This window comes from Aphelocoma coerulescens (assembly GCF_041296385.1).
Source record: "Aphelocoma coerulescens isolate FSJ_1873_10779 chromosome Z unlocalized genomic scaffold, UR_Acoe_1.0 ChrZ_unloc_scaf_3, whole genome shotgun sequence".
NCBI lineage: Eukaryota > Metazoa > Chordata > Aves > Passeriformes > Corvidae > Aphelocoma > Aphelocoma coerulescens.
The window spans coordinates 756372-784340 of NW_027184088.1; the positions used below are offsets into that span (position 1 = coordinate 756372).

The 27969-nt window shown below is 48.0% G+C and overlaps 1 protein-coding gene across 2 annotated transcripts in view; it reads right to left on the bottom strand.

Annotated features, from left to right (window-relative positions):
- Positions 1–17397: 17397 nt before the first annotated feature.
- Positions 17398–27969, bottom strand: part of LOC138103987 (3'-5' RNA helicase YTHDC2-like) — a 29237-nt gene continuing 18665 nt past the window's right edge. For both annotated transcript variants that reach the window (XM_069002669.1, XM_069002670.1), the window contains 10 exons: positions 27649–27775; positions 26967–27172; positions 26042–26237; positions 24805–24914; positions 23052–23341; positions 22472–22649; positions 21259–21462; positions 19242–19424; positions 18077–18176; positions 17398–17931 (listed from right to left, as the gene is read on the bottom strand). In XM_069002669.1, coding sequence (XP_068858770.1) covers positions 18087–18176; positions 19242–19424; positions 21259–21462; positions 22472–22649; positions 23052–23341; positions 24805–24914; positions 26042–26237; positions 26967–27172; positions 27649–27775 — 1584 coding nt within the window. In that variant the 3' untranslated portion in view covers positions 17398–17931; positions 18077–18086. The remainder of the gene's footprint in view (positions 17932–18076; positions 18177–19241; positions 19425–21258; positions 21463–22471; positions 22650–23051; positions 23342–24804; positions 24915–26041; positions 26238–26966; positions 27173–27648; positions 27776–27969) is intronic.

Below are 27969 nucleotides of genomic sequence, written 5' to 3' on the forward strand. Positions count from 1 at the left end.
TATATAGTTTTCATAATGTTCCAAATAAATAGGTACCCTGAGGGATACACATCGCAGGTGAGCACCCACTGCATGATCTGCTTCAGGCAGATCCCATCTCCTTCTTCATCACCACACCGTCACTATGACTCCTGCCTGGAATAAACTGGTTGTGGTGCCTCTCTGTATTGAAGGATCTCCATCTGCACAGGAAATGCTTTTGGTCTTTTTTTTGGGGGAGGGGGGGGGCAGGGGGAAAGAAAAAGTTTTTATTTTAAAACGTTCAAACCCTGGATTTTTTTCTATTTCTACCAATTTGAATTGACTTGAGATCAGATTAAAGCACTGCCAGCCGAGGTTACAAACGGGCTCCTGTATCCCTGTGCACGCAGAACAAAGGTGCTGCCACACTGTGTCAGTCCCCCGGCTGTCTGTTATCTCCATTTCAACAGGCGACTGAAAGAGGGGGCTCCGCCGGCCCCGCGCTGCTCCGGGCCGGGGCTGGGCCGGGAGGGGCCGCAGGACGCGCTGAGAGGCGCCGCCTCAGCCCCGGCCGCCATCTTGTGCGTGGCGGCAGCGCCGGCGGCTGCGGGCGGGACGCGCTTCCCCGGCGCTGTTTCCCATCTTTCTTTCCCGGGCTGGGATTTTGCAATGTCTTTCCTGGGTCACACTGCTTTATGCTTGTACATATACAAGTCACTGTTACGCATACTCACACTCATTTTACTCTAAGCAATGGGAGTAAGAGGGTTCAGATGAGCATCCAAACGTTCTCTGACTGCTGTAGCTTCACCCTGCAGTCACTGCCAGCTCGTACCTCGGCTGTTGGCCTGGCCATGATTTCAGCATCACCAGGGGTGCTCTGCCGGTGGAGTGGCTTCTTGGGGGGCTGGGAATATTTCTGGGAGCTATCAGGTTTCCTTTCCCCCAGGTCAGTGGTTTCTGTTCCAGCTAGGAGTGGAGGGGCCTGCCACAGCCTCCTCAAGATCTTCGTGCAGCTCTTCCTGCTTCCCATGGCTGGGAACAGGGCCACCCGGGGCGCTGCTGTGACCCCTATGAAGAGCAGCAGTTGAGGTGCTGGGACATGGGGGCTCCTCTTGGTCAGCTCCAGCAGGGCTGCCAGAAGGGGCTAGGCCCTCCTTGGGAGACCCTCCTCGGGAGGCAGCGGGGCTGGGAGCAGCTCTTGGGCAGCCCTCCTGCTCTTTAGCAGTATGGTCGTCCTCCAGGCCCAGCAGACATCGGGCCTCCTTTCTGCATCGTCGCAGAGCGACATCAAAAGGCTGCTGCACAAATGTGTCTGTACCGTTTTGGAGGAGGGCTCCAGCAGGTGGACCAAGAAATCTCCTTTCAGAGCAAAGAGGCCCAGGAGGGACATTACAATGTCTTCCAAAAATAGGTGCCCATGAAATCTGATTCTTAAAGATGAGTCTCAGCTCCTGACACAACCACAAGGGAATGGGAACTGCCACTTGTTGTCTTACGTGGTGGGCCAGGCACTGCTGCTTGATAGATGGATTAGGGGGATTATCAGCCGTATTTGCCTGTGACAGCAAGGTCCTGCACATGAATGCAGAGGTGCAGATGGTCCTCTCAGTCCTGTTTCTGCATGGTTCTGGGAACCAGGGGAATCCCTCTTGATCCTGTGAGGCACTGAGTTTGCAAAGTAATGGTTCCTTTGTTGTTGTTGTTGCTGTTGCTGTTGTTTTCCCTTTGGGCAGCATCCATATTTGAAGCCAGCCGAGCCTCTCTCCAGACAGCACTGATCATTGAAGTGAAGCAATGGAGGGAGTTCAGGAGGTGGTGTTGACCATTTCAGGATGACTCTCTCCAGCACCAGCTCTGAGTGGGGCTCAGAATAAAACCTCTATCAAACCTTAACTCCATTGGAAGATTCCCTTCCTTGTCACCCTGGGAATAAGCTCTACATTCACTTTCTGAACTGTCCATTGTTTTTTCAAGATGGAAAGTCCTTTTATGGTGGTTTTGTTATGGATAGGAATTGGGGAAGGGTCTCCCCTTCCCTCATCCACTCCACACTGCAGTGCCTTTGGAATATGTTGGTCCTCCAGCCTCCTCTCTTCCACAGACATGGGCCAGCTTTCAAAGCTTTCCATAGGATATCCTCCTCTGCCATCTCACATTCATTAGGGGCTGGTTCCTGCCTCCAAATTCCCCATTAGGCTGGCTTCTCCATGGAAGCAGCTGGGCACACACTTCTGCAGTTTCTCTAAATTTGGAGAGAGCCACTACCATTACCAGATAAGGAGAGGGGTAAGATAATTCTTCAGGTATTGCATAAAAATACAGGTATTTAGTACAGGGTTATGTATTTCCTGTATCCTTTTAGAACTCCAGTTTGGAAGTGCATTTTACAAAACTATGCTGTAGAGCATTTCATAGCTCTTTCAAATCTTCCTTTTCTTTCTTAAAAAAAGGCGAATGCATGCTTTACAAAATCACATTTCCTAAGCTGAGGCCAAACAACAGACCTTTTCCAGGTGTCTGTCCATGCCCAGATGGAATCCAGGCTTTCCCTGCATGAGCATGCCCCTGGGAGTTACCATTTGATAGCTGTTATATGACTTTTGTGCAGAGTGGATGATGTCGGTCCAATTCCTGCTCAAGGCTTCCATATCCCAAGATCCCCAGCCTTAATTAGCACTAACTGCCAACCATCTTTCTTGGAAGCATCAGTAGAAAGGTCAAGGCCTTAATAAACATGAAGAATGAAGCTGCCTCTTGCCCCTGGAGGTGAACCCTCCAGGACACACACTAGAGCCACGGGAGACGCGGGGATGTGTGGAACAGAGGGATAGGGAGATCTGGGAGGCCCCATGAGAATTCAGGGACAAGGAAGGTTGTCCTTGCACTGCCACCAGCACAACTTTGGGGGAACTGGCAGTAACTCAAAAGCAGCACCCCACGCCATATCTCTGCAATGCCGTGCCTGACCAAGAATATACCAACCCAGCTTGACAGAGCCGTTGGTTCTGAGAAGGATGTTGCAGCTTTTGACATCTTGGTGGATCACATGGTTCAAGTGAAGAAAATCCAGTCCTTGCAGGAACTGAGAGAGAAAACAGAACCAGGAAAGTTCCACATTATTCACTTTAAGAAGCAAACACTGTTTTGGCTGGACCACTATCCTTTTCAGCTGAGGACTGTGAGAAAGGAGTCTCTCTTTTTCTTTGCCATTAGTTTCAAATCCTGCCACCAGCACCTTTGCTTTTACAGGCAGGGAACGCAGTGCAGACAGGCTCCAGGCAAACATTTAGAGAGGCAAGGTGGAGAACAGCAAATACAAATACAAGAGACAGAGCAAGAATACAAGAGCAGGAGATAAGAATACAAGAACAGAGTACAGTGAGTGCAGGCACACTGCCACGCAGTTCACTTGAGATGCTCTTGCTTCTCCATAGCACAGCAGCAACACAGAAACAAAGCTTGGCACATGAAATCTCTGCTGTGCTGAGCCCCTGTTTCCCAGACAATCCTGCCCACACCCTCGGAAGGAAGCACAGGTGGGATCCCTGACCTCCTGACTGACAGCTGCAATCTCTTCTTCAGACATGTGCATCTCACTGATGACATCACTCAGAGTGCCTCTGTCCATGTACTCCATAACTCATCCACAAGGCAGCTGAAGGAAGGAAACAAGGGCGTGGAGATGAACATACATGGCTACGTTGCTGTTTGGAAAAAACAATGGTTGATTCTTGTTTCCGGGTCCCTTTGAAATGAGGACAGAACAAAAGGAGTAGACGTTCCCTCTAGGCTGTGCAGTGTTTGAAATCTGTGCAGTCTGAAGGAGAAAGGCACAGCTGTGAAAAAGGGGATATCTTACATGGCAGTTTAGTTTAGCCCAAATAATAAAAATTTTACATGTTTCTGGAAATAAGCACCTAGTCTTCCTGTCATTCACAGCAACAGAAAAGAGTCCCCTGGGCATGGTGCTCCCAGGCAGCACTTCTGCACACCCCTCTGTCACCAAAACCATTGGGATAATAAAACTCTGTAACTCTGCCAGCTCAGCGTCAGAAAGGAGGCATTACTTTATTTCAGCACTAGGTGCATGAGGAATCACTTTGCTAACACGGGCACACCCAGCAATCTCACCTACTCGTTTGTATCCATGGAACTAAGACATATTCATTACTTTGTTCAAACTCACAGGCTAAACATTCCCACAAAGTATTTGACATATTTAAATCACTTCCCCAAAATTACTGACATTGAGAGGAGGGGTCTCTTGAGGGCCTCTGGTGGTTGTTCTGCAAATTCTCCTTCTATGCTCAAGAGCCTCCTAAAACCACTTTCTTCTCCTTGAATGCATTGCAGCTGTCTTCTTAGCAGGCCCCCTCTCTTTATTCTCAAGGCTAACTTATCCACTTGCACACATTAATCACTGGTTTGGGGGAATACAGGACTAAGCACTGTCTGTTAAAGCTTAAGGAATTCACAATTTGTTACAGGTAAACCTTTTCCCTCTCCTTCCTTCTCTGGCAATCAAACACACGCATTTCGTGATCACCGAGCCCAAGGCCGCCTCCGACCCTCCTGTCACCCACCAGCCCTTCTCCCTTCACAAACAGCAGGTCCAGCGGTGCCTCCCTCGCTGGCTCAGTCACCAACTGTGTCAGAAGTTCTCTGTCCCACACTCCACGAACATCCTGGACTGTTTGCTCTCCGCTGCACTCTGTTGCCAGCAGACATCCCCACCCTGTTGCGTTCCCCCTGCAGAGCCTCGTACCTGCTATCCACGGGCACCTGGGAAGGGGGGGCAGTCACAGAGGAGACGCACCCGCTGCGCTGGGCAGGAACCAAAACCCTCTCGAGTCACAGCTGCAGGCTTGTATCTGCACAGGATGCTCTGGCTGCCCCACTCCTCATGGGCTTTTAGCTGGAAATGCTGCTGAACTTTCTGCCTCACGTAGAAGTACCATGGCTGAGCAAAAAATGGCCAGTGGGCCGTATTCCAAAGGCACTGCAGTATGGAGTTGATGAGGGTAGGGGAGACCCTTCCCCAATTCCTATCCATAACAAAACCACCATAAAAGGACTTTCCATCTTGAAAAAACAATGGACAGTTCAGAAAGTGAATGTAGAGCTTATTCCCAGGGTGACAAGGAAGGGAATCTTCCAATGGAGTTAAGGTTTGATAGAGGTTTTATTCTGAGCCCCACTCAGAGCTGGTGCTGGAGAGAGTCATCCTGAAATGGTCAACACCACCTCCTGAACTCCCTCCATTGCTTCACTTCAATGATCAGTGCTGTCTGGAGAGAGGCTCGGCTGGCTTCAAATATGGATGCTGCCCAAAGGGAAAACAACAGCAACAGCAACAACAACAACAAAGGAACCATTACTTTGCAAACTCAGTGCCTCACAGGATCAAGAGGGATTCCCCTGGTTCCCAGAACCATGCAGAAACAGGACTGAGAGGACCATCTGCACCTCTGCATTCATGTGCAGGACCTTGCTGTCACAGGCAAATACGGCTGATAATCCCCCTAATCCATCTATCAAGCAGCAGTGCCTGGCCCACCACGTAAGACAACAAGTGGCAGTTCCCATTCCCTTGTGGTTGTGTCAGGAGCTGAGACTCATCTTTAAGAATCAGATTTCATGGGCACCTATTTTTGGAAGACATTGTAATGTCCCTCCTGGGCCTCTTTGCTCTGAAAGGAGATTTCTTGGTCCACCTGCTGGAGCCCTCCTCCAAAACGGTACAGACACATTTGTGCAGCAGCCTTTTGATGTCGCTCTGCGACGATGCAGAAAGGAGGCCCGATGTCTGCTGGGCCTGGAGGACGACCATACTGCTAAAGAGCAGGAGGGCTGCCCAAGAGCTGCTCCCAGCCCCGCTGCCTCCCGAGGAGGGTCTCCCAAGGAGGGCCTAGCCCCTTCTGGCAGCCCTGCTGGAGCTGACCAAGAGGAGCCCCCATGTCCCAGCACCTCAACTGCTGCTCTTCATAGGGGTCACAGCAGCGCCCCGGGTGGCCCTGTTCCCAGCCATGGGAAGCAGGAAGAGCTGCACGAAGATCTTGAGGAGGCTGTGGCAGGCCCCTCCACTCCTAGCTGGAACAGAAACCACTGACCTGGGGGAAAGGAAACCTGATAGCTCCCAGAAATATTCCCAGCCCCCCAAGAAGCCACTCCACCGGCAGAGCACCCCTGGTGATGCTGAAATCATGGCCAGGCCAACAGCCGAGGTACGAGCTGGCAGTGACTGCAGGGTGAAGCTACAGCAGTCAGAGAACGTTTGGATGCTCATCTGAACCCTCTTACTCCCATTGCTTAGAGTAAAATGAGTGTGAGTATGCGTAACAGTGACTTGTATATGTACAAGCATAAAGCAGTGTGACCCAGGAAAGACATTGCAAAATCCCAGCCCGGGAAAGAAAGATGGGAAACAGCGCCGGGGAAGCGCGTCCCGCCCGCAGCCGCCGGCGCTGCCGCCACGCACAAGATGGCGGCCGGGGCTGAGGCGGCGCCTCTCAGCGCGTCCTGCGGCCCCTCCCGGCCCAGCCCCGGCCCGGAGCAGCGCGGGGCCGGCGGAGCCCCCTCTTTCAGTCGCCTGTTGAAATGGAGATAACAGACAGCCGGGGGACTGACACAGTGTGGCAGCACCTTTGTTCTGCGTGCACAGGGATACAGGAGCCCGTTTGTAACCTCGGCTGGCAGTGCTTTAATCTGATCTCAAGTCAATTCAAATTGGTAGAAATAGAAAAAAATCCAGGGTTTGAACGTTTTAAAATAAAAACTTTTTCTTTCCCCCTGCCCCCCCCCTCCCCCAAAAAAAAGACCAAAAGCATTTCCTGTGCAGATGGAGATCCTTCAATACAGAGAGGCACCACAACCAGTTTATTCCAGGCAGGAGTCATAGTGACGGTGTGGTGATGAAGAAGGAGATGGGATCTGCCTGAAGCAGATCATGCAGTGGGTGCTCACCTGCGATGTGTATCCCTCAGGGTACCTATTTATTTGGAACATTATGAAAACTATATAGAATTGAAGAAAAAAACCAAACCAAAACTGCAGCAGGAAGTCCATTGCAGTTTAGGTTGTTCTTAATGAGATTCCTCAGGTTGAGCACAGACGTTCTGTTCAGCAGACACACAGGCAGGAGCTTCTTGGGCCGCTGCTCTGGCACCCATTATTTTGAGTAGGGGATTGCAGGAAAAAAAGAAGAGAAGCTCATAAACTACTGAAGAGAAACAGTCACTGACAAGAACCAGTGGCTGAAAAAGTGTGGGAAATGTGAGGGGTAAAAGGGCAGAAAATGTGAGGTGACAAGTGAGAGAAACATGAGGGGAAGAGGTTGAGAAATGTGAGTGAAAAAAGGAGAGAAGTGTGAGGGCAGAAAAGCGTGGGAACCTGAGGGGGAAATGGTGAGAAATGTGAGTGAAAATAGGAGAGGAAGGTGAGGGGAGAAAAGGGCAGGAAACACGACTGGAAAATTCTAAGAAACACGAGCGGGAAAGGGTGAGAAATATAAGGGGAATGAAGGTGTACTAGTTTGAAAACAAACCAGTGGGAGGCGCCAAGTCAGAATAACAATTTAATGGGGAAATTAAAGAAAAGGAAAAAAATAAAAGAAAACACTGGTTCAAACTGACAGAGTCAGGATACAACCTGACACCCTGTTAGTCAGGGTGGTGGTAGCAGTCTGGTAGAATGGTGGCTGCAGTCCTCCTGAAGCAGTGGTCCTGTAGAAAGGGTCCGCTCTTCCTCAGAAAGTCCAGTGGTGGCTGTGTAGCTCTTGTCCTCTGGAAATCCAGTGGAAAGGTTACCTCTGGAGTTCAGAATCTCAGATTATATCCAGGATGGAATGCTTGGTTCCTCTCTCTCTGGGTGGAGCATCTCACAATGGGATAATGAGTCATGAGGCCAGGCGTTGATTAGGCTCATTAGCAGAGGATGGTCCGGAGGGAGTTATCTGTGAGTCATGCGGCAGGGCATTGATGGGCCATTAACAGAAAGTTAGTCTGGGGGAAGGAGGCAAGGAAACACTGCCCCTCCTGATTTCAACAGCTCATGAGGATGGTAATAGAATACACTGCAACCCAGGACAGAAGGGAAGGAAACGTGAGGGGGAAAAGGTGAGAAACTTAACAGACAAAGAGAGAGAAACGGGAAGGAAATGTGAGGGGAACATTTTGAGAAACATGAAGGGAAAAGTGAGAGAAACGTGAGGGGAAAAGGGTGAGAAACCAGAGCAGGGAAAAGGCAGAAAATATGAGCAAAGAAAGGGTGGAAGATGTGAGGGGTAAAGTGAGAAACATGAGGAGAAAAGGGTGAGAAAGCTGAGTGGAAAAAAGGAGAGAAACATGAGGGGAGAAAATAGCAGGAAACATGAGGAGAAAAGTGCAAGAATCATGAGAGGAAAAGTAAGAAACTTGAGGAGGAAAGGGCAAGAAACATGACTGGAAAGAGAGAAAGGTGAGGGGAGAAAAGGGCAGGAAATATGAGGGGAAACTTGTGAAAAACATGAGTGAAAAAAATGGCAGGAAACATGAGTGGACAGGGATGGGAAATGTAAGAGGAAGAGTGTGAGGAAAGTAGGTGAAAAGGGTGGTAAACGTGAGTGAAAAACGGGCAGGAAACAGGGTGGGGAAATTGTGGGAATTGTGACTGGGGGGAGAGGGAGATGTGAGGGGGGAAAGGACGGGAAATGTGAAGAGAGAAAAGGGCTGGAAATAAGGGGAAAAGGGCAGGAAAGCGCAGCCAGGTCCCTTGAAGGGGAAGCAAAACAAGCTGCAAAGTCAGCTACAAAATCCATGCCCCCTGCAGCGAGGCACGCTGAAAGCCGCTGCTTCCAACACACGATGTCACGGTGAGAATGCCAAGCACACCTTGTGCGAGTGCTGCCAGCTCTGGATACGGGCTCCTGCCTTTGTTGGCGCTCTGATTGGGACACAACTGTGCCAGAAGTCACTGCTGCCCTCTCACTGCTCCCCCTTGGCCCCAAATGACTCCCCTGATGCCATATGGCCCCCCAGCCCAAGATGGCACCCCCCCACTCAATACAGCCTGCAAAGCTGCGCACCACAGCCGCTGGCTGCCCCCTGCCTCGTGCCAGCTTTGGGGGCGGCGGTGGGCAACATCTTGCCTGATGGACGTTGCCTTCCTGTTCCCTCAGAGTGGCCAAGAAGTTGCCCACGGCAAACCTGCTCCTCCTCAGGCAGCTGCTGGCACTGCCGCGGCACATTGTCCAGCACAAGTCCACCAGGAGAATGACCTGCAGCAACCTGGCCGTCTGCCTGAGGCCAAAGCTGCTGAGCCCATCCAAGGAGGAGCAGCTGGAGCTCGAGGCTGTGCTGGCCAAGACCGAGAAGGTCACGCTGGCTTCGGCAGCCGGCCGTGGCCAGCCCAGCCCGTGCGAGCTTGGCTGCCCAGAGGTGCCTGTGCCTGGCAGCCACCTCTCTCCAACGAATGCCTGCAAGAGCTGCCCACAGCCACAGCCTGCTGTGCAGAGGAAAAGGCTCGGGAGAGATGGCAAGGGCTGCTTGGCACACTGTCAGCACCTGGGCTGAGAGCAAGGCTTTCCTGCGTGCGGGTGAAGGTGCTGGGGGAGTTTATGGTGGGGAAATTGGATGACCTTCGGGGAGTAGGAGGGCGGTCTGGAGGAACCACCAGCACCCACAGACACATCCACAGATATGAGGAGGGGTGGAGGGTTGTCACAGCCTTGGAGTTGGGATAAGAGAAATGTCAACATCAAGAAGATAACTGGGGAAGGGCTTGGGTGGGTTTTGCTTTATGTGTTCTTGTCTTGCAAGAAGTCGCTTAGCTGCACATGCTTTTGCTTTCTTGACCTGTGTTTGGAAGAGCCAAGTGTCCCTGCAGGCAGAGCAGACAAGGACCAAAAGGCAAAAACCTGTCTGGATGCATGCCCCTCTCTCTGCCAGGCATCCTCAGAGGAGATGGGGGAGACACCGTGGTGGAGCCCAAGGGGCAGGGGTATGTCAGCTTCACAAGCACTGGGACAAGGGTGGGGAATGTCTGATGAGGTCAAGTAGCTGCTGTGCCTCCCCCTGACAGCCCATGTCGTGAGCCTTTGGGGTTCCTTCCTCACCCTGCAGTGACACATCTAACGAAAACCGGACAGGTTGTTTCTCAAATGCCTTAGGCATGTGCTTAATCCAAGTCCAAAATACCTACAAATTAAAGGTAGGGAGGGGTAGCTGTCAACTGGAGAGGGCTTTTGCTCAGATCCTTCTTCATCACAGCTTCCTCCAGTCTGTTGTGGGACAGCTGTCCTGGGCGAGACGTGGCTGATGCAAAGCAACATCTCTGCAGAGCTAAGGTGGCGATTTGGCAGTCGGTCACTGTTACAACCCACGTCCATGAAGGCGAGAGTAACCCATGTTCTTGTCAAAAATCCCTTGGATCGGCTTAGAGTGAATCAATACTGAATGAATGAGCGAATGAATGAATGAATGAATGATCAGCGTTTGTAAATATGTATATATATACACCCTAACCCTAAACCCTATATATATATATAGGGTTTCCCTATATATATATATATTTAGGGTTTCTTTTAGAACAATTTGGTTGCAATGGAAAGCAGGCCATTTCAATTATTATTAGCTATAGACGTATAGCAATATGACAACACAAAAATATTACATAAGGAAATGTAAGATTGAGAGAGAGATAGATAAAGAGAGAGAGAGAGAAAAGATAGAGTAAAAAACGTATCGCCTCTCACAGATCTTGCGATGGGACTGGGCTGTTGCAGCTTAGACGTTTGCTGGTCAAAGTGACGGTCATCATTTGTCAGGGATGGGGGAAGAAGCCCGTGAAACACAAAGTCCAGTGGATTTAAATAAGGTCAGGCTCAGTGGGAATGCCCAGGTACCTGCCTGGACAGCTGGGAGTTGTGTAAGGGAGAGCAACTAGCAAGATAAGAAGCCTTGCAGGATTTGCCTCTTAATCAGCCTCAAAGCCCGATTTGTAGCCTCCAGGCAGTGATAGTTCACCCCCTCTGCAGTAGCCATTACTCACCAAAACCTCACCTCCTCCCTCGAGGGATGCAAACCTGGCCTTGCAAAGCACCCTGGCCCTGCACAAGTGAGCAAATGTGTTGAGTCATTGATCCTTAAGAGATAGTGCAGTCTCTCACAGTCACTACTCCAGGCTGTCTCTTGCCTCCAAAATTTGTGGTTTAGGCACCTCCAGATTTAGCTCCAAACACCCATAAGAATCAAAACAACACACATCAAAAGCTGTTCTTCCTCCTGGACCTGGCTTAGTTCCAGCATGCTGGGGGATTGAAAGCTGACACAGCAGGTGTGCCAGAGACATTCCCACAGCTTGGCCGGTGTGCACCAAGAGGACTCTGTTTTCTACCACCATGGTCATGCCCAGGGAGAAAGGCCGGTGTCGCTGACCAGGCCCCTAAAGGGAGGACAGAAGAGCAGGGATGCAGACACCACCTTTGCCGGCAGCCCAGGGCAGCAGCTGCTCAAGCGCAGCCCACCAGCACTGTCTGTGCTGATGGGCCTGTGGGGGTGGTCGGGGGACACAGGATTCAACCTGAATGACGTCCATGAGATACAGCTGTCCTGAGCTTTGGTGCAAGTGGGCCCAGGAGCTGGTCCCGGAAATCACCAATGCAGGGCTTGGAAAGCTTTTAGCAGCTGTGGCTCTCCCGGAATAGACTGTGTCACGTGCATCCAGTTAAGAGCGCCTCTCCTAGAAATGGAGGGCTTGTCCTAGGAAAGACTTTTGCTGGGGAAGAGGCACCAGTGAGTGTTTGAGAGGGAGGAAAGCTTCACATCGCACAAGGAACCAGCTGTAAACAGTTTTATTTGTTTAATTTTTCTTTGTTTACTTAAGGAAGGGCGTGGAGGGCGGGGCCATGTGTCACAACCCATCAGTAGGGGCTGTGATGTTCAGAGCTGAGTCCTGCACCCGGGGAGGAACAAGCCCTCGCACCAGGAGATGCTGGGGAAGAGCCAGCTGTAAAGCAGCTGTGCAGACACCTGGGGTCATGGTCAACTGCAGGCTGAGCAATTTGGAGCTGCTGAAGTGGCCCTGGGGCAAGGGCAGCTGACTGCATGCTGGGCTGCAGGAGGCAAAGCCTTGGCAGCAGGTGGAGGAAGATGAGCCTTGGCCTCGGGTGTGTCTGGGCTCCCCAGTGCAAAGCAGGCATTGCCCATCTCGGAAGCAAGTCCTGCCCCGGTGTCCCTCCTCAGTGCCTAGCCCAGCTTCTCTTGAGCTCTAATTGTTGGTCAGTTGGAGCCAGCGTCCAGCAGAACCAGCAGCAAGGAGCTGTCCCGGCCCAGATGGACACCGGGAGAAGGCAAGGTCTGGCCGAGCGGCACTAACCCAGCCCTGCCATCCTGCTTCCCATCCTCGCTGTCAGCGACTGGCCCGCGTCCTTGTGGCAAGGCCAGGGTCCTCCTGTCCCAGGCCAGGAGCTGCTTCGGCTCCAGGTAGGCTCCCCCACAGCTTGGGGACACGCGGGCACGGCCGGGTCCCGCGGCAGAAGGGGCCGCCTTCCTCACGGCCGCTGCTCTCTGCACCGCAGGAAGGTTCTCAGCGGCGGCGAGGCGGTGCTGAGCGCGGACGCGGCTCTGAGCCGCGGCCCAAAGATGAGTGAGAAGCGCCTTCTCCTCCAGGAGGAACTGGTGGTGGCCAAGGTGCAGTAAAACCTTCAGAGCCCAGCTGCCTTTGCCCCATCCCTGGCTCTGGGGCAAAGACACCCTGCCGTAAGTGCCAGGCCCCAGCACCTTGGTGCTGGATGCACCAGTGTCATCCCAACATCAGCAGGGCAGGATGCCAGGGCTCTGCAGCAGGGAGTGTGTGTGGGAGGCCACACGCAACGCCCTGCTTGCCTCTGCTCTCTGCAGCCGGGACACCACCCCGCGCCCACGGCTCTGCCTGGACATGGAGCAGCTGTGGGTGCTGAGCAGCAGTGGTGGAGAGAGAAGTGGAGGAGCAGCAGGAAGGCAGCAATGAAGACGGCACCTCCAGCATCCTCACCTGTCCCACCAGCTCCTGTACTGCCACTTTTGGGTGAGTTGTGGTGCCACATGCCATGGCAGGGCAGGAGAGGTTTCCAGCCATGCACACACCAGCCTGGGAATGACCTCTGCCCTTCATGCCGAGCCTGGGCAGGGAGTGGATGTGGGTATTTCCATGTCCTACATCCCCCAGGCACTCTTTGGTCCCCAGAAGGGAGGGGTGAGAGCCTCTGCTTGGGGCACATCAAAGGGAACCAGGGCTTGGGCAGCAACTCTGTCCTACCCTCACCATGGGGCTTTGTCCTGCCCCTGTGTCCTTCCCACAGGACCAGGCAGGTGCACGTCTGCCCTCGGGCTGGGGAGCAGCAGGGCCTGTGCTCGCCTCTTTTTGAGGCTCCAGGTGCTGAAGGAGCTGTGGGTGGGCACCCCACAGGGGTAAGCTGGGGAGTGCTTCAGGAGCAGCCGTACAGGGGAACACAGCTGGGGAGAGCTGCCCCTGCAACTGTGGGCAGCTCTCAGGAAGAGCTGCCTGACAAGAGAGGAGAGGCAGCTTGGGGGTCATCCAGCTCTCTCCCTCTTCACAGGACCAAGGGAGCCCGAGTGACCTGTGTCCCATCCATGAAAGCCCTGGAGAAGGAGTTGAGCCGGGCCGTGCAGCGAGTGTCTCCCTGCTCTGGGCTCTGTGCCTGAGCACCGCTCCCTCCCCCAGCCGAGCTGCAGAGACATCGCTGCTCACCTCCTTCCACTTCTCTCTTGCCCCGAGGAGGACACTGAGTGCCAGGAGGGTGGAGAGGCTGATTGAGGACCTGGCAAATGTGAGAAAGGCTGCCTCTCACCCACGTCTGCCTGCGCTGGCGTGTCAGGGATGTGTGGCTAGGAGGGAGGAATTGTCTGTGGTGCTACTCAGCAGGCAGAGGCACCGGGGAGCCGCTGGCGCCACTGGCACGTCCTTGCTGCGGCCAGCGGCAGGACTGCTGTTGCGCAGGGCAGAGAGGCCGGTGGGCCAGAGGCTGCCAGCTGTGTGCCACGCTCAGGCTGCCAGGGCTGGCTGGCACCCGGCCGCCGGCCCTTTGTGCTGTTCTGCGAGCGCACCTGGCTTCTTGCAGGCTGATCCCGAGCACGCTCCTGCCGTAGCCCCGTCCGACCAGGGAGGATGACTTGGCCGCTCACTTCCCAGGTGAGCTTGGGAAGGTAAGGCGAGCTTCTGCTCTGGCCGAGCTGCGCTCGCTCGTCCCCCGAGTGCGGCTGTGCAGCTGCGGCACCCTGCGCGAGGACATCCCCTGGACGGGCAAGGGCGCCTGCGGGCCGGTGGCCACTGCAGACAATTGGGCAGGGACAGAGAGCCTGTGCTGCTGCCCGCAGCCTGGAGAAGGGCAGCGCCAGGGCTGGGGCGGCTTGTCCCAGCGCCGCGCCAGCTCTCAGGAGCCCCCGCGGCACAGCCCCACGTGCGGCTGCCGGCTGCCTGCCAGGGGTGCCGCACGGCTCCGCACGGTGCTGAAGGCAGGGCAGGGCGGGCTGCGCTGGCCTGGTGCTCTCCACTGGACTGGGTTTTGCCCTCACAGTGAAGCAACTTTGGCAGCTGTGTTTTGTTCCCTATTCCTTGGTCTTATATGAGTGCTGCCAGGATTCACCAGACATTCCCTGTGGATAGAAGGAAGTGGTACATGATTTAGGAGCTTTGTGCTACAACCTTTACTCACACCCCAGCAGTACCAAATGCAGTACGATCACTCATGTCTGCAAACTTAAAAGAGATGAGGCCATAAATCTCAGAGCTGTGCACTATACAGCACAAGGCAAAAATTAGTAAATTTACACCCGCATGGTGCCAAATCAGCTTTAAAATTGCTTCTTGGCTTGACACAAATAAAATAGAGCCTCCTCTCTAGACTGCCTGATTTGGCAATGAGACGTGCTTTTTAGTGTTTTCAGGACTATTCTCTAATGTAATACAACCCCCAATCTGCTTTCCTTAGAACCAACTTGCTTTTAAACCCAGACTTACCCTTCCTGTTTAGGTGACACATTTCAACATCTGCCAAATGAAACAAAACAGCAAATAAAGCTTTTAATCCAGCAGCATCACCTACTCTGTGCACTGCGGTTCCTGTCAGAAGATGCAACAAAGGCAGCGGGGGTGACGGCTGAAAGCAACGCAGCGTGATCCACAGGGAAGGAAAGCAGAGCAGCTAAGTGGGAACAGCAAGATGTAGAGCAACACGAGACTAACTGCTAATGTTTTCCAGACAGTGAACACCGCGACCGAATACATCTGGAGAAGTGGCTGCTCTGAACAATCACTACAGCATCATTTCACAAAAACAAAAGTTAGAATTAGTAGCTGCAGAAACCCCTCTTAACTCGCTCTAAAGACAAAGTGCCTGGGAGTAACTATGGACTAATCCAACCACAAGCCTGTGCTGGGCCTGCCAGGTAGGAGCTGTGATTTCATTTCTACAACAGCCGGTGCCAAGCATTTAAAATGGAAGCTACAAAAAATCCCTCACTACAATTAAGCCCACCATGTCTTTGTAGGTGTTGTGATGACGGAGCAGAAATTACACCAGCTCAATAGTGGGGAAAAGAAAACGCAAGAAAGCAAATATTGAAGCAAATAGTTGCGACAGAGTAGCAGTTTCACGCTGCACAGTATTTAACAACAACAAAAAAGGTCTATGGCTAAACAGCTTGCCAGCTTTCCCTGTTTGCAGGAATATGTTCCTGAGGAGGCAGCACAGCTCAGCATTTTCCCATGAGACGTTGGCAAAGCTCGGACCTTCTGTGCTAAGGAACATGACTGGAGTTGTCCTGAACCGGCACTCCTCAGCCAAGTTTTGTTCATGTATGAACAAACCTTGCAAAACTCTTGACTATTCTTCAGAACCCTCTTTATGTTCCCTTCCTCCACACTCTAGTTATGGACAATGGTCTAGCTTGCAAGAACTTAATTTACTCTTAACACAGAACAACCTCCAATCTGGGATTTTTACTGTTGCTGAGGGGATGGTCACAGGCCACTTCTCCCATTTGTCATCACCAATGCAAGGATTGGGTTGAATTGCTGGCTGTTGCTGCTGCCCTATTACTTTTCAGATAGGTTCAGGTCCTTGCCCTTCTTCCTGCTTTAGTTCTCACTTCAGGTATGGTGATCACACTCAGTCATGATCAGGCAGGTGGGGTGTCTCTAAAAACTATGCTGCAGTGCTGGAGTTCTTCTGCAGGCTGATGATGCTGTTGGTATCGTCACACAAAGTGGCAGTCCACTTCTGCTACCGGAGTGTAAGGGCTTTAGGCAGCCCTGCTAAAAGGAGATGGTTACAGACACCAGACCAACAGCTTAAGGGATAAACAGTCCACTTCTAAATACAGTGCACGAGAAAATACAGATCAGTAGTACAGTTACTTGGGTAATAATAATAATATCATGTAATTCACCATGACTGAGCTAGATCTAACATCTGGGCATACAGAGACTTACCATGACCATGTCTCTGTCAGGCAGGCAAGCAGGGTACAATCTCTTCTCCACTCAAGTGACCTAGACTGGCCAGTGGCCTTGTGGAATGCAAATTCCATGGCTGGACTGTCCCTTTTATCATCAAGCTGCAGAAATCCTATCTGGGCTGCTTAACCAAACATTACACCCCACCTGTGCTGCCTCTCTGGGCCTGCTCCGTCCCTGGAGTGCACAGGGCCCTGTAAATCTGTACAAGGCACTACTGCCCCACATTCCTGCGTGGGCACAGGCCTGGAAGTACTGTAAAAGGCAGCAAGAGCCTCATGCACTGTCTTGAGACACAGTGTATTAGGCAGTACAGCCCTACATGCACCCAGTTAGTCCTGGCAAAGGTAGAACTGATGGTGCATGTATGGAGGTCGCTACACAGAAGGCAAAATGGATGCACAGGGTAATAGCCTGAACAGACATGAGAAAATAGGTAGAGGCTCAGCAGCAGAAAAAAGTTTTGGTTTAGCCAAAGAATGACCACAAACAGTGCTGACAGTGATCACACTGAATTTATACCAGCCTTACAGTACAGTATGTTAAGGAGTAAGAAAAAGCCAAATAAACCAAGACAGTAGTGGTATGGAAGAAAAAGAAACAACTTGAAAGAAAGCACAAAGACTATGTTAAATGATCATGGAAATTGTACTGGCAATTATTTTTTATATTCTTTTAAAGAAATACAAATCTTCTACCAGTGCCTAAGTCAGTGAACTACTGAAGTGCCACTTGGCCACAGGCCTGTGAAAGACTGTTTCAGCTTGTCAAGGTGTGAGTCACAGCTTAAAGGTGAAAAATAATTGAAACACACCCAGTGGACACACCCAGTCTCAAAAGTCTCGTGCTCCTTCTTCTTTATTTAAATTAAATTTAATTAAAATAATCAAATCCAATAATAATTAAATAATTAATAAAAAAAATTTAAACGAATTAAAAATAATTACATTTAAATAAATTAAAAATTCCCATCTCCAGCTGCTTAGGTGTTTATATGACTACATTCTTCTCTCTTGCACTGTGGATGCAGAAGTTCAACCAACACTTACGGAGCCTTTCAACATAGTTGGAGTTATTATTTTTTTAACTGAACTGCAAGACTGATTAATTAAGATTTACATTCTCATACCTTGTACTGGGCTGAGAAAGCTTTAACTGTAAACTGCATATCTGAACTGTCTGCTATGCTATTTTAAACCCACAGACAACTTACAAGGGGTCTGTTGTTTCAAACTTTGTTTTGAACTTAACTGTATTTTTAAGTATCAGCTGCACGCTACTGTAAAAAAACCAACTCGGCCAAAAACCAGGCTGGCAAGGAAACACTGAAAACAACACAATTCCCTCTTAGTTTTCCACTTCTAGCTGCACAGCGTGACTAAGAACGTCAAGAGGTTGTTGCGCCGCCTTCTTCCTCATCTTTACTGGAGACATGCTGCTGGTTCTCGCGGCTGGCGTTTCAACAACCTAAACCAGCTGGAAAAAAATCAAAATGAATAGAATATTTAGTACCAAGTGTACCTGTCCTTCCACAAGCTACAAAGACTGTACTGTGATGATACACTGTACGTGGACAGCTTTTCCTCTACACAAAGGCAGGAAGCAACGCAGCAGTACCTACCTCTGCCGTACTACTTGGCACGCTCGGTCAGGTTTTTTCCTGCCAAAGGAATACGGTCCCAAAGCTGCAGCAACTGCTCTCCAACTTGTGGTTCCAGCTCCTAGAAAGGATCGGGAAATCCGGGAAGTTATCTGCACTGCTACCACGGAGCATACAGAAACTATTTATTACTGAAGTAGGTGAGGTTGCCGGTGATTGCTTTCAAACTTTCTCCGAGAGCTCATCCCTTCTGCTATTGGGACAAACATTAGAACTCCCAGCAGAGCAAGGTTTTCTTACTAGGGCTCAGCAGGAGATAAAAACGTTCAGAAGCCACCCTGGCCTACAGGCTGTTTGGGGTGTCTCCATTCCCAGGGAGATGTCAGTTCTCCCAAAGATAATTCCAGTGAACACACTACCTCCATACACAAGAAGAGACGCACCAGATACTTGGTACCTCCCACAGGTCACTCACTTACTAACTAAAGATCATTATTTTCCACATCTTGTAAGTTGAATGCCATCAAGCGTGGTGGAGAATGTGGAAAGAGAGGTCACAGGAAATACGGTGGCTGTCCTTTCCTTGTACTTCTTTCCTCCAGTTTCTTACAACGGGAGAGAGGTTTTGGAGAAGGTGAAACAAACACTTTAGCTCTTGAGTCATCAAGATGTTTTGGGAGGGGATGGAGAGAGGGCAGGAACTGCCACAGAGAAATTCTGTGCCAATTCTTTGGCTTTTTGTAGTTGCATTTAGAGCTTTAACAGCTTTGGGAACGGTCCTAAGCTTTACTCTACCTCAAAACTCGGGATTCTCTTCAGGCTTTACAGAAAAAACCTTCTAATTATGAACAGTTATTTGGGTGTAACAGACTGTCTAAGAGAATACATCTCAACCAAACACGGCACAAACCTCCAGAACTAAATTACAAAAAAACCCCAACAACTTCTTTTTGGAAGCATCCACCTTTAAATCATTTTTTAAACACATAAGCAAGAAGCTGTTTTGATTTTATCAAAATGTCTCCATTACTTCCGCGGTAATTCTGCATTCGCTGAAGGTACAATGCACCAACGGACTGGGATTCAGATTAGCAGACACATGAACAAGCGGCGACAAACTGAACAAGCCAATAAAAAATGCACAGTTCTACCAAGTAAAGAAAACTTTAGAAGAGAGTAACATTACCTGGCCATCTCTACTTATCTGTACTTTCTTACTGTCGTTCCACGGGTTGAGCAAATGGTGTGCAAACTGAAAAGGAATGCTTTCTTTTCGGATCCAGTCCACCTTAAACACACCTCCGAAACCAGCAGATCCCCAGTCTTGACTTTTCTCACGCCCAATTGCTGAACCCATTCTAGCAAAACCCTGGGACAAAAACGGAAAGAACAGACATAATGGGACCCCATCTGTCTGCGGCAGAACGAGAGAAATAACTGAACTTCCTGTGAAACTTTCAAAATAGTTTCAAAGTGATTAACACACTCTCCACCATGAAGCTGGAGCTTCCAAAATGTTTTACATCTAGAAAGTTAGAAGTAGCACTTCTTTTTCCACTTCAAATACGCCTTGTAGGGTTTGACCGTAAGGAATGTCTCTCACTGACAGGATTCTCACTGAAGGGTTTTTGAGCTTCGTAACAGATTAAAAAGCTGTTGCAAAACCACCTGAAGCAGAAGGAAATCAAGATGAATATTCTAGTAGAGAACAGTCCGTTAGATATTCACATTCCTTGTCAGTTGTAGGTTATTTTTGCAGAAATCCATTTGTTCCTTCTCACGTTCCCTCTATGTTAACTTTCACATAGAATCAGGAGAGCGTAGCTGTTCTTCCAAGAAAGAAGTCAAAGTTGCTTTTATTTCCTTCTTTAGTGAAGCTGGACAAAATTCCACCATGACAAGGATTCAGAAAGAAAACAAAAGAAACCCCAAACCCGAGATAGCATTTAACTTACTTCAGGACACCCTGATTTGCCCACACACCAAACAAACCAGAAGCGAACCCAACCCCACAGACAACGCATCAACTATTCAGGTGAATTTATGCCAGTTAGGATGTAGCAGTCCAAAAGATGCAGTTCACTGTGTAAATTACCAGCACTCACTGCTGTTGTAAGACACGCAGTCCTAGATAGCTCAAGGCAGACTTAAATGAGAATTAATGAAAGGAACAGTGGAAAAAAAAAAAAAAGGGGACTAGAAAGAGACAGTTGGGGACAACAGAAGATTAATAGGGAAGTTAATCCCACATTCCCATGAGGGTGCAGTGCCCTGTCACAACTGGAAGGGCGGGGCAAGATCAACCACCTGCACTCCTGACGTCGGCGTGCCTTCCCTTCCCCGCTTCCCTGTCTGAGAGCACCAATGCAACCGCCCATTTTCGGTATCAACTGGCTCGCTGAAAATTACTTGCCAGTCTTAACATCTGCGTTTGCCAAATCATCGTACGCAGGATGTCACTGCAGTCCTTCAGTGGTATTGCCAAGACAGCTGTGTTTTGGTTGGTTCCTTAGATTTTAAGTTCAGCTGATTTTTACAAATAGCTTATATATGAAGAAGTAAGTGGGCCTTTCTTTACCTGGAACAACTGAATTTAGCTGGCTCAAAGCTAACGTGCAACTTTGCACTACCAGGTCAAGCTTTTAACTTCCAACTGACCACAGATTTGACCAACAAACTGTTGACATACATCTCACTGAACACGAAGTCGAGACACAGCTCTGGAAGAATCATGGCCAGCTTCCTAACTGGAAGTGAATAAAACCAGTTTTTATTGAAATTTTAATGAAGAAATTTATGAGTTTCCTGGCTTTAAAAAGCTATGACTTGCCTGTAACTCCTTGCTCACTTACAATACACACTTTGGCATGCAAAGAGTAGCAATCCCTGACTTTGTCAGGATTTTTGGGGCGCTTTTTGTTGTTTTAGAGGATTACTGTAGGGTATAAACATTATTCTGACTCGTGATGTTTGGAGGCAATTCCGTCTCCGCCTTCGAGGGACAAACTGAGCTAACTAGAAAAGCATGTTTCAGAGAGGAATTAAATGCTCTTTCTTCAGCAAGCACAGACATCTGCACACTGCTCTGCTTCTCAGAAGGCCAGGAGTCATAAGCAAAGCTGTCCACACTACACACAGTCATCTGCTGCACCCTCCTAAACCACCAACCACTGCTAGTACTTAGTTTTAGATTAAGGACTCACCTGAAAGCATCCAGACCCTTGAACAGAAAATATTAAGTAAACCAGGCTGCTCTCCCAAAAGGCTCCATTCAGTTTCCCTTCATTGCTTGGCGTAGTGGACCATATTCCCTTCTGCTGAGAAATATCAATGTTCTGCAAGTTGCTACTTTTCATTATAAAGTACCGAACGGGCACATTTTGTCTTGGTGAAGGAGATCTGCAGCCCTGGAAAAAATGAATTAAATTAATAAATACAACAAAATAAACCAGGCTTTATTTCTGAAGCTTTACACACACGAACATAGAAATCCTTGACTGTGCTCCTCCCTTCCTCCTCCAGCTTCTAGAAGAAACGTAAAATCAGCTGCTCCTGTCTGAAATGGCTTTAAAATGTATCCGACGTCTGTTTTACACTTTGAAAGCACTTCTCGACAATTCCTCCGTGAGGGGCCGAAATCAAGTAGAGCAGAATAGGAGTAAAAAGTTTAGTGATTAATTACAATTTGTTTAAGTCTGCCACGCCTTGAGATGGCACCAAAATTAATCATCCTAGACTGCAGCCTACAGCACACCACTCCCATTTCTACCTTCAGGAAACATGTCTTCTTCCTTTTACACTGGCTCAACCTAAAAGCTGAAAAACTCAAGAGGAATTACTAAATCCTCCAGTGAGTCCATGAGGTTTCCTTTCAGCAATCTGTTTAGTATCACTGCAGTTTACCATTCAAGTATATGGGGACAATTACGACAACAAGCTCGTTCAATGTGTGCTTTGTTAAAATAACCATCACAAAAAACCCCAAGCAGTCATAATAAGGCAGGTAACACAGATAACACAATATTTAAAGAGAATCTGTATCAATGGATGCTGTTACAGAAACAGAGGAAGGCAGAATCCAAAAACTTCAGAAGTGTGTGTACAATGTACTAATTTAGTTGAAAAAAATTAATACACCTTCACCATTTATTAGAAAAAAAAAAAATCTCATTTTTTTACTTTGGATAGCTTTACCTCAGCAGTCCACAAATATTATCTTTGCTGTATTAAACTAGTGTAACAAGGATACTTAGTCTAGATTTTAAGTTCCAGAAGGAAGTTATTATGCAGCTGTTATAAATGAAAAGTTAAGTCAGGTTCCTAATTTAGCAGTAAAATACCTAATTGTTGCAGAATGGTATCAGCAAGACATCCCTTTACTTTTCAAGAGCAGGGTGGTACGTTGGAGAACTCTACCTTTGCAGATACTGGAGAAGAAGGACTGGCACAGGGGCTGGGACAGCTACCGCTGTCTGCAGGCTTCACTGAGGACTGAGCTGATCCGTCATCTGAGGATCGTTTGGAGAGCAAAATGTCTTCTTCTTTGTACTTCTTTGGCTGGTGGAGTGCAGGAGATGTAGATTTCACTGAAACTCTAAAAAGGACATGCCTTGAGTTTCACGAGCACTCACTGAACAATTTACATACATACCTGTCAGCCTACTGCATGACCACATGTATTACAGCGACTACAACATACATTAAACACTAACTAAAAACCCATACCGGTCATGCATTGTTTTTTAATGCCATTGTTAAACCTCTCCTGCTACTTCTCAAAGATCACAATTCATGGACAATATTCCTGACTGCTCTCTCAAACAGCAGGCACGTGTATGAAATACTTCTCAGTGAGATTACAATGCAGCATAGGACAGTAACACACCTTTCAACTGTACTGCCACTATTTCCACCTCCTTATTACTAGCAGAAATTTAAGTGATGCTTGCATACATAAATTGCAACCTACAGTGTCTAGAAGACCTCAACATCTTACTTTTCAGCACTAGAGGAGTCAGAGAATTCAGTTTCTGTTGAGCTTTTTCTACTGTTGGTTGACTTCCATGTAGATGCCAAAGGAAGTTCTTCACAAGTCACAGGTCTCGGTCTCTGGCCGATTCCTGAAGGCTGCTGCAGACCTGCAGACCGTTCTTCAGCACTCAGAACAGCTGTAATTGCTCTTACAGTTGTTTCATCAACTTGAGACCACGGTTTAGAAGGAGCTCGCATACGACGCAGGAACAAACTGTGCCACTTCTGCCTGAGTTGCAACAGCATGCCAGCAGCCTGAAATGAATTCCAATTCTGTTACAGACTGATGAAGATTCCATCAGGCAGGTGAGAGTACCCTGCTCTTTCCTATCAGGCAGCACCTCGCCTTCCAGTGAGAACAAGGTCCAAACTGAAAGGCAAGACCAAGGTCTTGGGGAGGGGGAATAACTCTTACTTAAAGTAAGATGTTCATTTACTTTCTTTTCCTTGGGCGCAAGGTCATTTTTGGAGCATTTCCTTTAGCTCTGTACTAAACTTAACATTGTATTGTAAATCCACAGATTTTTTTTTCCTTTTTATCTGTCTAGAAAACCCACTTTTTTCATGCTATAAGCCCTTCCTATCAAATCCATCTGTACTCATGCACTCTTCAGTCATACCTGAGGGAAAAGAGCTCTAAGTGACATTTTTCTTACACAGACTTCTGCTCAAATGCAATGACTAAATTCAGAAGACTAGAGTCTAATTCCCATGTTATCAGAAATGCTTCCATTGAAAAAAAATTTTTAAAAATCACTCTTCTGGACATGTCTAGGACAGAGAGCATTATTATTAGAGCTGGTAAGTTCCAGTGTTTCGTGATCCATAAACTACCTCCTACCACAGCCACAGCTCTTCAATGACCTAAAGCCTTCTGTTTCAAAGAGGTTTTTATTTCTCCTTCCAAAATCTGATAGCAACTTTCTTTAGCAATTCCAGCTTCAAGTGCTCCATTTTCGATCCGATTTTGGTTATGCTCTCAGAGAAAGAAAAACACAATATGCCAATGTGACTGTTCTCTCAGCTCCTGTTCAGATTTTGGCTATCCCAGCTCATGCTGTGGCCTGATGGAGCACCACACAGGCAGGACAGGAGGCCAGAAAGAGCAGAAGGGCCATTATGCAGCCACTGTCACCTGCAGCCTGCTGTCCCCTGCAGCCTGCTGTCCCCTGCAGCCCTTATCTTTTGTCTGGCAGTCTCTTCAGAATGTGCTCACTTGTGGAAACAGACAAAACTGCCAAGCTCAGACACATAAAACATCATATTGCCCAGAAAGTTTCTGAAGCAGATCCAACAGCAGCATCTGGACTGCTGAGGCTTTCCTGCTCCCTCAGGCGAGAGACAGGACACCCACGCCATGAGGGAGGAAGAGGGATGAGCACTCTCACTGTTGGATTAGGTGACCAATTATTTTTTGACTTTCTGCTCATAGGTACAAGATATGAAAGGCATGGGTGGTAGGTTACGAAACCTTGCGACTTGCACGTTGAACACGTGAATTCACGTGACAGCTCTGGGCCAAAGGGGACTGAAGCCCTTTAACTCTTGACGAGCTCACGAAATATGGGTTAAATCACAGAGTACTTAGTTTGACAGACCCCAGCGGACCATGACATTCTTAGAGAAAATTCCTGGCTACTCAAATGTTACAAAAACCTTTTTACATCTTTTTATAACCCTTCTACATGAAGCAAACACAGGAGTGATTTCTTACGTACTTCAGGGTCCAGTTTGAGATGAAGCCATTCATCCAGCTTCAGTAGTGCCTGATTAGCAGTTGTCTTGTCCTCCATCTCACTGTCACTGCTATCATTAGATACCCCTCCCCCTGAATTGAAGATAAAAGGTGCATTAGCATTTCTGTATTATTTCTACTTATATACAAAAACCTGAACACTACCGTATTACCAGCAATAAATATTTTTCCTTCTAAAATTGACTTTACAATGTAAACTGTTGTAAAACTACTTCTTCTTTTCTGCAAATACACTGCAAAGTCTTTGCTCCAGATAGGAGCAATCAAGTAGCCAGATCCTGCTGAAGATCCTACTGTGTAAAAACCTGTACTGACGTGGTCTGACTCAGCTCATGTACCTTCACCAGTATTCACGAGCCACTCTCCAGCCGTTGCCTGAAGCTGTTTGTAAAACCACACGTGGCTCTATTTCCTAGTAAAACAGCAGATTTTTTTACTAGATTACTAGATAAAGACCTAGTAAGAAAAAAACCAATTACAGATACGTATGGCTATTCATTAGGAATCCTTATTTCCTAGAGTGCAATTCAATCAGCATGAACGCTATTCTAAGGTCAACAGTTTAAAAGCAAGACAGAAAAGCTTCACAAATAAGTTGGACTTTTAGTTTGATTCAACCTATGAGAACTAGCAGCAGGTATTTTTGCTTCCATTCCTACAGCACTCCATTTAAATAAGAAAAAAAAGGAAACGTCTATATATTCTCCATTACTTCTAGTTAATAGCACAGCTAATTGACATTAGAAATTATCAGTGGAAAATATCTTGAAAATGCATGTGTCAGCTAGAAGCAGTATGTCTTGTTTGCCATACTGATTGTTTCTAAATTATCCAGTTTGAATAATCCGGTCTGAAGTATCAAATAAAGCAGTCTGGAGAAAAAGAACACACATGCTACACTCCTCAGTACTAGTATTACCATTAGACATTGTGGCTGCATTCTCTCCTTACAAACTGCACTGTAGCTTCTGAGACCCCAGGACTGTGTCAGTTATGGATATGAATCTGTAAGGAATCCCAAAACTGAGACATTTGTTACAGAACCTACAAACTATTCCTGAATAGCTACAAGAATCATTCCACTTCTGTTATTTCAGAAGTCGCCAATACCTGCATTACATATGATTGAAAAAGCAGCTTTGCACATCACACACTGGTGTGTGCCAATGGAAACATTCCAAATCCACACTCCAGTGTACCTCGGAAGGCTGAGGATGCCTGCAAGGCGTTACTTGGCAGTCTGGCTGGCCCACAGAAGAGGGACACGGTGACAGGCGTCACAGCAGAGCAGCACCTGATGTTTGCTGTCTTGCGAGCTCTGGTCATTTCGTCATAGATAAGCCAGTCTGTAGGGAGGGCCTGGATGGCTGCAGCTTGTCCATTTGCTGGGGGAACCTGGGCAAGAGCAGGTCAGACTGGGCTATTACACCCTCTACCTGTAGTTAACGTACATTTTAACATCTTTCTTATTTCATCCAGAGACATTGTGGATGCCTCAACCTGGCAGTGTTCAAGGCCAGGCTGCGAGGGGCTCTGAGCAACCTGGACTAGTGGAAGGTGTCCCTGCCCATGGCAGGGGGTTGGAATGAGATAAGCTTTAAGGTCCCTTCCAACCCAAACCGTTCTGTGATTCTGTATCTTTAGGAAGAAATACGTCTCTAATTATATACGTATATAATACATACATATATAAAAATAAAAATTAATAAAAATATACATGCAAATAAAAAAGCAGGAGAGAGAATTCAACCCGATGCACAAATTATCCTACCACCATGAAACAAAATACTTTGCTTTAAAAAGAGATGTTAAAGAAGAAAAGTTTCAGAGCAGAACTTCTTGCTTTTAAGAGCAGGGATCATTATATCTTTACAACAATTTTACAGCTAGGGGTGGTTTTTTGTCATTTTGCCTTGTTCCATCTAGAGAAAGGACTAATTGAAACAATGGAAAAATGAACCAACTCCAATTCTACCAACCGGTAGGAAAAGGATTTTCTAAAGCTGCAGTGTTTCATGCCCTTGCTGCTTTTAAAGTACTGACAACTAGGAAAAGACGTTTCTAAAACATCTGATAGATTCCAAGTGCTCTATTTGGTGAACTATAAATTCAAAGTGATTTTACCTTTTTATACTGAGATTGACCAAGAACAGAGGTAGGATGAAATCGCACTTTCTTCTCCTTTGGTTCAGTCAACACCAGGCTTTCTCTGTCTACGTGCACAAGATTGGGATACATCCCGGCCACTAACGCAGCTTTAATTACAGCCCAGTTCTCAGAGTTAGTATTAACATCTCTAATATCAGCTCCTCCTCTGGCTCTCACAAAACCTGTCAGAAGAACAGGACAAAACGGTGCCATGTTAGCTTGTGTTTGGCCCTCAAAAGGAATTTGAAAACAAAGGTGAAATAAACTACTAATCTGTTGCATCTTTCACCACTGCCAACCTTAACAGCATCAAGAAGAAACCATTACACTGAAATCCCTCCCGATAGGGGGTTGCAGACTAACACAGAATACAATTATTTTCTACAATACAAAGACATTTCCCATGGGAATAATTTACTAAAATATAATGATCCAAAGAAATTCATCTCGACACTGAAATGCAGTGCCATGTGGAGATGAGCATGCCTTCGGTTAGATCAGCCACACTTCCTCATCTACACCATACCCTGCATCAACGCGTACCTGGAGGTCTGATTCAAATTAAGTAAGAAAAACGACACCAGTGAACATTATTTCTGCTACAATTTCTATAGGCTGGACTTTAAAACGAGGTTAGAATTTCTTCCAAGCTGTTTACCCGAGGCTCTAAGCTGGCCGAGCAGCTGTGTTCTCATTCCTACGATGATTTCCATCGTGGCTTGGGACAGGAAGTTCTTTTCACAGAAGGCTCTCTCCCAGCCATCACCGCGCGCCTTCTGCCACGCCTGAAAACGTTTTTTACATTTGCCTATCAGTTTGACTAGCTAAAACTAAAAAATGCATTTTAAAAAAATTACATTCACGTCAATAAAATGAAGGCAAAACCCACTCTGGAAGTAAATGCATCAAACTAGATTTTTTTCCTGTTCAAGAATTAGATTCTCTTTACCTGTTCACTCCAGTGATCATTACGTCAAGT